This window comes from Papio anubis, chromosome 1 (genome assembly GCF_008728515.1).
Source record: "Papio anubis isolate 15944 chromosome 1, Panubis1.0, whole genome shotgun sequence".
In the NCBI taxonomy this organism is placed as follows: Eukaryota; Metazoa; Chordata; class Mammalia; order Primates; family Cercopithecidae; genus Papio; species Papio anubis.
In genome coordinates this window covers 102,119,207-102,131,313 of record NC_044976.1, presented here as the reverse complement: position 1 = coordinate 102,131,313, position 12,107 = coordinate 102,119,207, and the positions used below count along the sequence as shown (strand labels likewise).

The 12,107-nt window shown below is 33.6% G+C and overlaps 1 protein-coding gene across 2 annotated transcripts; it reads right to left on the bottom strand.

Annotated features, from left to right (window-relative positions):
* Positions 1 to 369: 369 nt before the first annotated feature.
* On the bottom strand, positions 370 to 8,571 carry LOC101018739 (pancreatic alpha-amylase-like). 2 transcript variants are annotated; one of them, XM_031651362.1, is made up of 10 exons: positions 8,360 to 8,542; positions 7,867 to 8,013; positions 6,864 to 7,061; positions 6,184 to 6,414; positions 5,314 to 5,447; positions 4,394 to 4,516; positions 4,200 to 4,299; positions 2,148 to 2,260; positions 1,904 to 2,035; positions 370 to 593 (listed from the first exon to the last, which is right to left on the bottom strand). In XM_031651362.1, exons 1-10 carry the CDS (start codon positions 8,525 to 8,527, stop codon positions 404 to 406), a joined length of 1,536 nt encoding a protein of 511 aa, XP_031507222.1. In that variant the 5' UTR covers positions 8,528 to 8,542; the 3' UTR covers positions 370 to 403. The 2 variants fall into 2 exon arrangements, 1 of the variants encoding a protein (XP_031507222.1); XR_004176558.1 differs by having other exon boundaries at positions 375 to 593; positions 1,904 to 2,029; positions 2,140 to 2,260; positions 8,360 to 8,571.
* Positions 8,572 to 12,107: the final 3,536 nt, after the last annotated feature.

Here is a 12,107-nt window from a genome sequence, read left to right as displayed (position 1 = left end):
CCGGGCTAATTTTGCATGGGAATCAACATTAAACCAGCAATTCCTAACTAACTGATAAAAGCACTCTTTGGAAGAATTACAGAATGACAGAAATTAAACATACACAGCTGGATAAGTGATGCTAATGACAACAAACATATTGGTTAAGATGCTTTTCTTAGTTCATACGTTAAATAGGTTAAAGTGAGTCCTCTAAAGCATAACGATGTGCTGACTTTAATTATCTTATAATTATTTAATAATTAAGTGGGATTTTCATACTGTTGATCTTTTTCTGAATTTTTCAAGTTGACTACTAATTAGAGTTTTGACTAAAAATTAATGAAATATAAATATTACTGTATATGTAAGAAAAGAAACACACTTGGCTATTGTTTTGAGGATATGCATTTAATTTTAAATTTTATAATTTAGATTCAACATGAATTGCAATAAATGGATCTTCAGCAGAGTTACTAATAGAAAATTGAGCTTTGCCATCATTAGAAACGTAGATTTTAATGCCTGTGCAATTGCCATCAATTTTATCTCCAGAAATGACATCACAGTATGTGCCAGCAGGAAGACCAGTTTGCAAAGTTAAAGAAAATGACCTGGAAAATAAAATTTAAGATTGAACTTCAATACATTGAAAAACAGGAATACTGACTAACATAAATAAACGGCATAACTTTATGTTGTAGAATCCTAAGCAGACAAGGTCTCATTAAGAAGAAAACCCATATGCCTCTCTAGTAGGTGTAAATAGCTTTCTCAGGACCAAAAGTCACCTTACAGCAAACAGAGCAAGTTCGTGGCCATGTGGTGAAAACATTACCAAAAAATCAAAGTTGAAGAATATCAGTGAAGATTGGCAGGAACGGTCACACTTTGATAAAAGTGCCACCTTAGTAAAATCAAATTTGTTCTCAACTGAACTTAATACCAACTACTTTTAATAATTTCAAGGGTATTATTTTTTTAACCTCCTTTTTTCCCCACGAGGATAAAAAGAATTTGGGGTGTACATACAAACAATCTAGCATTTCTATGAGGAAGTGATTTTTTGAAATATAAAGCTTTTTCACAAAAAATTTTTTTGGTATTTTCATCCACAAAAGAAATTAATTAAAGAACCAGACATCAGCCTTTTTGGCAGGAAAGAGATCAACTTGACTTATATATTTATTTATTCCTTCATTTTTTATCAGTGAAATATAATTTATACTAGAATGAGCTAAGTATGAGTATCAGTTGGCCTTGGACAGGGACAATTCAACTGTTTGCAAGGAAGTCTTCTGAGCTATATGTTAGGGAATCATTTGTACTACAGGCAAAGGATATAAAAATCACAGATGAAAGGCCAATAATGAGAAGTTTCAGAACTAAAACTCAAATCTCCCGAAGCAAATCATTAACCACAAGATACATATTATTTATACATACACTTTAAAAATGTTGTTTGTCACAAGGAGAAAGAGAAGTGAAGAAAGTATACCAAAACACTAGGTAGAGCAATCATTGAGGAAAATAGTTAGAAATAAAGATACTTTAGTACTGAGGCAGCATTTTTCCATGATTAAAAGAGCAGGACTACAAAACACGTTCTTTTAATGATTTCACAATCCTTATATTAATTACTTTGTGTATTTTGTGGCATGTGTAGGTGAGCATATGCATGTTAATTCTATGTATGTATAAGATACTGCAAGGATGCACAGAAAGGACTCTCCTTTTGAAAAGAGGAGAATGAAGGAGTAAGAACCATCATCCTTTAACTTCAGCCCATTTTTGATCTCTATTGTCTTCTTGCTCCACTGACTAAATGATTTTTCAAATATGATAAAAGTAAATGAACAGAAAAAAAAAGAATGAACCAGAACATACTGATACAAAATATTATTTTTAATTGATATTTACTTACCAGTCATCATTGTTGGAAACAATGAATCCTTTGTTTCCTCTTCCAAAAGCCACTTGGTTGCTCCCATTATCATACCAGTTTGTAAAAGGCTCACCATCCACTACATTGCGGAAAGCAACCATGTTCCTACAAACACAGTAACATAAAAAAGTTGATATTCTTAAACTTCAACTGTTTTAAATAAAATGCTAAAGAAAGTTTCCTATTAGAGGACATGTCAAAATAAATATTCTCACCTTATTTGGCTCGCCATCGATGTTCACAGACCCAGTCATTGCCACAAGTAGTGTCTGGATTAATAGTAACTTCTTTAGTTACTCCATTATTATTTGGTGGCCCAACCCAATCATTAACATCCTTAATTGGGGGAAAAGCCAAATTTTAACATACATGTATTTACCTTTTCCTTCTCCTTTACAACAAATCCAACCTATCCTGTTATTTGTGTCTCTGTAGTCAGTGACTTGATCCAGAATCCGGCCTTGTGTTTATGTAGCCCTTTGCACAGATTAACATCATCTCTCTATTCTCTGATTCTCTTTTATCATATTTCAAACTAAGGTAACAAATTTTTATCCTATCCTTTTCATTCCAAGGACCGTAAAGGCTTCTTTGCTCTGTCACCCAGGCTGGAGTACAGCGGCATGGTCATAGCTCACTGCAGCCTTGATCTCCCAGGCTCAAGCGATCCTCCCATCTCACCTCCCAAGTAGCTAAGACTGTTGGTGTGCACCAACAGTCTAATTTTTTTTCTTTTTTTTTTTTAACGAGGTCTTGCTAGCTTGACCAGATTTGTCTTGAACTCCTCAGGTCAGGTGATCTTCTCGCCTGGCCTCGCAAAGTGCTGGGATTACAGCTGTGAGCCACTGCAGCCGGCCTGCAAGGGCTTCTTAACATCACTGTAAGCCATGCAATGTCTTTGAAATGGGCAGGGCATTAGTACCAGAAACACCAAGATTCAAACACAGACTCTATTACTAGTAGCTAAGAAAACTTAATCAATATATATAATTCACTGTGTCTCAGTTTTGTCATTTGTAAAATGGGAATATTGTTTATCTTTGCTCTAAAAATTTAGTGTATCTGAAAATGCCTTGAACGTGACATGTGCTAAATAAATCTTAGAGTCCTTCATGCTTCTTTTCAGATAAATGTACAAAACAATACATCTGAACATTTTCTGATAATTGACATTTTTAATATTATGTTTTTCTGATTGACACTTTAAAAATATTAATTAAAAAAAACCACAGTAACCCTAGGAAGGTTTTCAGTGTTGACTTTAGAATCATGTCATATGGTGAAAAGTATGAACAATATTAAGAGTTTTTAGCATGCAGCAGTCACAGCAAAAGTGGAAACGTTATAGTAAAATAGGAAAATAAAATACTCTCTGACTCCTAACGTCGAAATAAGACCAATTAGTAGAAATTATAAGAAGTTGGCTCGATATAAAAGTACACCTTCTAAATATTAAAGCTGTTTACAATAGAATCAGTTGTCGTACAAAGTAGCCGACTTCTCAAACTGAAAGGAATCTAAAAGAAGCTAGCTAGATATCAGTGTGACTCATAGGAAGGAGGAATTTCTGCTTTAGACATGAAGTCTCTGATGCTGTTTCTGAACCCTTTAGATTAAAAGAAACCCTTCTACTAGCTTTCCAAATATCTTTACACTCTTATTTCTCTGTTCCTTTGTGAAACTACTCATCAGATTAATGTCTTTATCACACTCCCAAAAGTTTTTCTCATTCTTACCTTTCTTGGAATACTCTATACATTTCTATTCTTTAGTACATATAATTTCCTTCCTCTTATAGGACACTTTGCCTATTTAACTTAGCTCAACTGACTCATTTCTTTGTATTCCATGTAACATTTTAAAAGTACTTAACAAACATTTATGTTGTTCTCACTACGGGCAGATGATGTTTTAAGTTCTCTACAAGTGTTGGCATATATAATCTTGCTATCAACCCTGAGGTAGATACTTATTAGAAATACATATTTTACTCCCTGTGTCTAGCTCTTATTTTTAGGTGTTTTTTTTTTTCTTTTTCCTGTTGGCTAGGGGGATGTTTCGTATCTCTGAAACAGCTTGCATACTCTTTTTCAACGAAGAATATAAATTTTACTCCTTTAATATAACCTGCCTAAAATCAGAGCCCTGTGTCAGGTTTACACATAATTAAATATTTGTTGAATAAATACATAATTAATAGTTGTCATATTAAGTTATAACATGATTGCCTCCTTTTTCTTGAGAAAAGGATATTTTGAACAACTCCAAAACTTACTTTTCCATTTTGAAAATTTCTTGGCCAACGGTAGCTTGACATTACTCGTGTAAATCCATAAGGATGAGCAAGCATAAATCCAACTGCCATTTTATACAGCCTGAAAGTTACATAATTATATTATCATAGAATATCAGAATATTCTTGCCATCATTAAAAGATGTGTTAAAAAAATAGAGAACTTTGGTTTCTACCTGGCGTCCCAGAAGGTAAGAATAGAGGCTCCTCCAGCCCCATGTCCTCGTTGATTGTCATGGTTATCCACAAAGACAAGTGCTCTGTCAGAAGGCACGAAACCCCAACCTTCTCCCCAGTTCCTATTTTTGAAAAATAAGATATACGTTGATGTATCATTTCACAATTGTTTTAGAGTAATTTAACTGTGCATCTCTTTCTGTAGGGCATGGCATCTGAAGATTAATTCTCTCTCTAATTAAATGGTTATTCTGTAAGATATATATTTACAGACACATATATATATGTGTGTCTACCTACATACCATACACACTCACGTGTGTAATCTACATATATAGTCCATATTTGTTTATACATGTTTGGAATACTTATGTTCATATTAGAAATACAAGATTTTTGTTATTAAAAAAGGTCCTTTTAGAGGTTTCAGCACATTATACTTTAGAAGCACTCCAGAAGGATCAATATCCATATCACATTATACAGAATGTCAAACTGGATTAAAATAAGGCTTCAATACTGTATTGTTACCATATACATATTTTAATATTTTAAATTAATATATGTAAATTCTAAAGTATGGACACTTTGTACATACTTTATAAATGACAGGATCATTTAAAAAATAAACCGGCTTCAAAAGATTATATGCAAACATCAGTCAAATCTTGTATATTCATCTCGTACTTAGATGAAAATTCCTAGGGAATGTTTAGGGTTCCTAGGCATACCGTCTTGTGACAGACACTCTAAATACAAAAGATGATTCATTCGAGTTTAGGGCACTAGAATACTTATCATTAAAAATTGCCTCCTTGACAGTTGTCTGAATAAGAATGTTCCAGAAGATAACTCACACTGGGGTAGTATGAATAATAGATCTATGAAATAATTCAGGGGAAAAGTTGTATTTAATTACTTTAAGTAAGACATCTTCTCTCCATTCCACTTGCGAATAACTGTGCCGAGTTTTGCACCATACTTGAATTCTGTCACCCGGCCATTTCCAAAGTACTCACTGCTTTTAATTGGCTCACCACCCAGATCAATTACCTAGTAGAAATTTAGGAAAAAATAACATTTTTCATAAGGTCTTTAAAGCATTTTAACCAATAATTTAATGTTATATAACAAATAGCTTTAAGTTATTTATTATTTGTTTTTGTCTTGTTTTGTTTTTCAGAGACAGGGTCTTGCTATATCGTCCAGGATGGTCCCAAACTCCTGGCCTCAAGCAATCTTCCTGCCACAGCCTCCCAAAGTGCTGTGATTCGTGAAATCACAGCACGAGCCACCACTCCCAGTGCTATTTGTTATGTAAAATGCTCAAAATGGTTTTCCTATTCTTATTATCTCAATAGGTAATATTCTTATATTCTTTTTTTGAGAAAGTATACACTACAATATTGAAAGACACATAATGTCAAAGTTACCTGCTGTCCTGTGAGAATGTTTACCTAATTTTTAGTCTTGTACATCAATGATAATAACAGATCACATTAATACATTTACTATCTGACTGACATTTCTTGATAAATATAAACTCGTTTCATTTCCAAAGAAAATAAAGACATAACTATTGTCAGTATCCTATATTCTGTGTGCTCCATAAAACCTGTTGTGATAAAGAATTAGATATGCTGTATCTGAAGAAGAGGAGTTTAAAGAACAGTGTTTTACATAAATGACTCAGTCCTTATCCTACGGAAATTGCATTTTTAATTGAATCTGCCATTAATTTTCTAATGAATAAGATGATATTTTATATGCATATATGCATTGAATGTACCTCCTGGTAAATGAAAGGTTTACTTCCTTGAGGAAACCAGTTACTGTTGAGATTATGCAGTTTGTCCAAAACTGCCTTTATGTCTCCAGGCCACATGTGCTTGGAAGCATCAAGTCTGAACCCTGCAACTCCCATGTCAATGAGATTGTTCATATATTCGGCAATCTTGGAACGCACATAATCCTTCTCCAGCGCAAGATCAAGAAGACCAGTCAGACGACAATCTCTGACCTGTTGAGGTAAAAATGTTACGACTGATTCATAAAACCTCACTTTTCACCTGATAATCCATTTGCTTATTCATATATTCAGTAATTCCTCAATAGATGTTTTATAGGGACTTCCTTGCATTAGGACCTGGGGATGCTCACATTCTACTATAGATGTATCTTTGAAATATTTTGTAGTAGAAAATAGAGAATTTAAGAAATAAAGTCGATGAGCTTTAGAATTGGTTGGAAGATTTTTTAAAGTGAGCTTTTAAAAGTGTGTATTGATTAAAACTCTTAAATTAATATTTAAAAGTTTTAATATGGATTTGAGTTTCATAGTCAAATTTGTTAACCTGTGTCCCTGAGAGATCTAAATTAGTATTTAAACTGAAGCTCCATTAGCTACATGTCTATAATAAAAGGCATATATCACTCTTTATTCAGATCACTGTCTTAAAAAAAAATTACCTGAGTAGCATCATTATAGTTCTCGATATCTCCACTTGAAGTTTTACATTTACCATCATTAAAATCCCATCCAGAATACGGGACTGCTGGAAAGTCCCTACTTCCAGGGTTGAAGTAACTTCCACAAGTACTGCTTGTTCCTGCACTCACAGCATTACCACACATATGATTAATTACAGCATCCACATAAATACGAACCTAGAAAGCAAAGTTTCTACTTCAGCGTGACTGACAGAGAGGTAGACGCTTAAAGCAGTATTGATTAAAGTTTATAGTATGTTAATAAAACTCCAAAATATTTCATTATATCCTATAACTATTTTCCTACAAGATCAAAAGTCAACTGTGAAAGGAAAGTAATGTGAACTAAACACCTACATTCATTCTAGACACTTGGTCAAATATTTAGAGTAATGATAAATTGAGAGAACCAGAAACTACCATAAATAGGAGGAAACGCAAAAAGCCCATTTCGGGGAGACAAAACACAGATGAGACTGGACAGGTTACTGTTTTGGAAATGTCAGTGGGTCACCAGGAGAAAGCCTACTCTCTACTTAGCAGTTGAAGACAAATAAGGTAGATATTAGTCTCAAATTATGCTGCTCATGAAATAGAGAAGCGAGGTATTCACCACAAAAAAAAACAGGAATTACTGATGGAGACACAAGTCACCTAAAAATTATAGCAAATATTGTAACTGGAATTATAATTCCTAACCAGAAAAGTCTTTCCAGGAAATATGGATAGTTATAAGGGTTAAAATTTGATGTTTTGCTTTAGAAGTAAATTCTGCTCTAATCTTTAACTTATCTCTCTAGTAGATAGACAGCACATACACAAATATTTACAAAAGTTGAACATAAGACATTTAACTTTAAGTTTTAAAGTATGAAGTAAAATTTTAAAAAAATATGGAAAACTGTCTACTTAAAAGGAGCAAGAAAGAAGAGAGAAATTATTTTCCTATCTGTTATTTTAAAGGAAACTAGAATTCACTTACCCCAACATTGTTACATCTAGTCACCATGTTTCTAAATTCATCTTCATTTCCAGATCTTGTGCATAATTTGTAGCTAACTGGTTGGTATCTTTCCCACCAAGGTCTTGAAGGGTTGTGAATTGCAACATTTTCATTTGGTGGAGAGACCTACAAATGTAACCGTCTTAATAAGCACCAAATTGTGTCTTACCCTATAACATTGGATGTTCTAGAAACTAATCAATAATATAAAAATATTCTTGAATCTTTGTATCTGCAGCTATCTTTTGAAAATATTAACAGCACATTGGAGGATTCTCATTGAAGAAAGATTATCTCAGAAACAAAATATAAAGTTGCCAAAAATACTACATTGTTTTGTCCTCAGAAAACGGTTTTACTTAGAATATTTAACTGTGAAGTAAAATGTTGCCCAAGCTCAACAGATAAGATCAGAATACTCTTTACTACAATCACAGTGAATTCTGCAATTTATACTATGAATAATACCCACCTGAACCCCTCCAAATCCCTTGGGAGCTAAATATCGCTCACATTCAAGAGCAATATCAGCCCATCGCCATTCAAACAGATGAACGATAGATGTCCGTCCTTGTTGTGTATTTGGAGAATACTGAGCCCAGCAGAACCCAATGGTTAAAAGCAACAGAAAGAACTTCATCTTGCTGTGAAGTTGTCAGTGTCCTTTCCAGAAACTATTTATATTCTTGTAAGAAGCACATTTTGCAAAGTAAATATTAACATTAATAAATACTTGATAGCAAACTGTTTATTCATAATATGAAAAGGATTATCAATCATAATCTTAACAAGTGAAGAACCATAAAATGTCTCTCACGGAAATAATCTAAATGACCTTTTCGAATTAATGTTTTGTTTTGTTTTGTTTTCTTATATCAGCACTTTTATTTTTCCTTACACAATGGTGTGTTACTGGGCCCTAATGTTCTCACATCACAGTAGAAAACCAAAATTTGGTATCATCTCTTTAAAGATTGAGAATTGCATACAAAAAAACCTTTAAATAAATTAAAAAGAGGAATACATTTACAGCTATAAATGTGAACTGCTTCCAACTCAAGGCAAGTAACAGCCCACAGGGTTCTGGCAGACAACATAAGCTAAGAAAAGAAACTGGGTCCTATGACTTGGACTTTCCAACCCTGACAGACTGACAGAACAGAAACAACTGGTTCAGGAGTCCTTGTCAGCCTCTAGACAAATCCCAGAACACTCAGCCCTGACACATTAATAACCTGCACACATCAGAGACTGCTGGCCATGCAGACTCACCAAGCCACAGATTTGTCTTCCACAAGCACGTTTTTAGCCATGAAGTGACCAAGCCACATGTACTAAAGACTGAAATCCAAGATATGTACAGATACCAAGGGGAACAGTTAACTTGAATGCAAGGTCAAAATCAGCAACCATTTCTATAGTCCAGTGCTGATATCAGATACAAGCTTCAAGGACAACTTCTTTTCGAAGGCTTATTCCAGTTTGGTGATGCCAGCATGAGGTGTATTTTTTAATTAACCTGATCAAATGCACATATGGAGAACACTTTCTTTTTTTAATTGTCTATATACAGTCAGAAGTTGAGTCTTTTAAAGGATTGAAATAAAACAGAATATTCTAATTGGACTAAGATCATATAGTATGCGCTTGTTAATATGAACATTTATTTCCCAATATTTTGTTGTTATAAGAAATGTTATAATGAATATCTGTACACATGTTTACACATGGGTAGGTAATTCTGCAGGCTAGATAAACATATGTGAAACTTGAAGCATATTTTTATATTTCATATTATGCAAAATTGCACTTACAAAGGTATCAATTTTTACTCTCTAGTAGTAATATACTATAGATCCTTTTGCCACACTCATACCAAAAATTAATATTTTCATAGGTCTAATTTTTGCCTAGTAGATTAAAAATGATTTGATTTTTCCCAATTACTTGTGAAGCTGAACATCATTTCACATTTTTTCGGCCTTTGGAGTTTTGTCCTGAAATTTGCTTCTTCCTTTTCCCATCTAGTTTTGCTTTAATTGTTATTTTTTATCTTACTGAATGTTTGGAGTTCTTACGTTGTTATCGTCTGTCATGTATTGCAAATATATTGTCCTAATAGATCACTGTTTTTGAAGTCTTTCCAGTGCAAATTTAAGCAATCATGGATGCTGGTAAGAATTAGGACAGTGCCAAAGGTATGCCTGCATTATTATTTTTTGTCCAACTACAGTCATGCATTGCTTAATGACAGGAGTATGTTCTGAAGAGAAAGCCCTTAGGTAATTAAGCCACTGTGCAAATGTCATCGAATGGACTTCCGTAAACCTACATGGCATAGCCTATTCCTCCTAGGCTACAAACCGGTAAAGCACGTTATTGTAGTGAATACTATAGGCAACTGTAACACAATGTACTGGTGTATCTAAATATATTTAAACATAGGAAACTTCCGATAAAAATGTGGCATAATAAACTTAACTGGATCACCATCATATATGTGGTGCATGGCTACATTCACTATGCAAAAGGTTTTAATTTTTATAGTGATTATTTTTTTAACTACAGTGGTTCCTTGTCCCTCCATATCCATGAGGAATTGGTTCCAGGACCCCCCATGGATACTTAAAGCAATAACTGCTTGAGTCCTTTATATAAAATGTAGTATTTGCATATAACCTTTACATCATCTCAGATTACTTATAATAACTAATGCAACACAAATGCTATGTCAAACGTTGTTATACTATGTTGTTAAGAAAACAATGACAAAAAAAAGTCAATACATGTTCAGTATAGATACAACTATCCTTTTTCTTGTCTTATCCTTAGATCTTGTTTAATAAGATTAGATTTAAGACTAAGTGGTAAGGAGAATGGGAAGAGAGACAGAGGAACAATGTATTAATGACAGCTTTTTTGTTGTTGTTGGGGTCTCCCTATGTTACCAAGGCTGAAGTGCAGAGATGCAATCATCGTTCACTGCAGAATCGAACTCCTGAGCTTAAGTCCTCCCTCCTCAGCCTCCCAAGTTGTTGGGATTACAAGCATGACCTATTATGCCCAGCAGTGGTAGGGTTGTTTTGTTTTTTCTCAAAGTTTAATGTCATTATTCTTTTATATTGAAATATCTTTTAATACTTTTTTTGAAATATAACTGATTACTTAGAACCCAAATTCTGGAAACCTTTGAAAAAATTTATTCCAATAGTCTCTTTCACTGTTAACATTCTCTGATCCTATGACTTATTCGTCTCTTGACTTTCTACATCCTAATGGAAATATGAAAATCAAAGAGCTTAAGGAAATTTGTGGCTGTATCCATCAGGACAGAATAGGTTACTCTGCAGAAATAATAAAAAAAAAAAACAACTAAAATTGTTCAGTGGCTTACAATAACCAAGTTTCTCATATTCAACTAGGATCAACAAAGGCACTCTTCTTAGTCACTTTGTAATGTCACAAAAACTTCACTTTGACACATGCTTTAGCAATCAGGAAGTCCCCAAAGTAAAACATTATTTTTGCTCACATTTCACAGCCAAAGCAAATCACATGGACATTCCCAAATTCAACAGGATGGGAGTATTTCATTTGCAGGGAAGATCACTAATATTTGTGAACAATAGTACACTGCATATATGAGGTCAGAAAAAAACAGGAAAAATAAAAGAATTTTCATTGGAGTGAACATTTGAAAAACAAGAAATGTGAGTTTAAATACATATTTCTTTAAAGAAAAATACAATATATACAGAGCTTCCCACACTCAACATCAATCTCTTACACCTCCATCCTTTCCTTCGATAGCAAGACATTCAATTTCTTCCGCGTTTATATGATCATTTGTATGCATGTTTTTGTGAATTACTTCATCTAATGTTTCCATAAACAACATACAATGGTATTTTATGTAGTTACCTTTTTTTAAGCTTTGAAAAGTTTCATAAAATTGCTCACATCTTCTTAAATTTTGGATATTCAAATATCCTTGCAGATAAATACCATATTAAGTGCTATTTTATAATTTACACAAAATTAAAATAAAATTTCTTATGTAAAAAATATATATTTTTTTAATCTTACTCCATCACCCAGGCTAGAGTGCAATGGTGCAATTTCAGCTCACTACAATCTCCTCTTCCGGGTTCAAATGGTTCTCCTACCTCAGCCTCCCAAGTAGCTGGGACCACAGACAGGCACCGCCATGCCCAGCAATT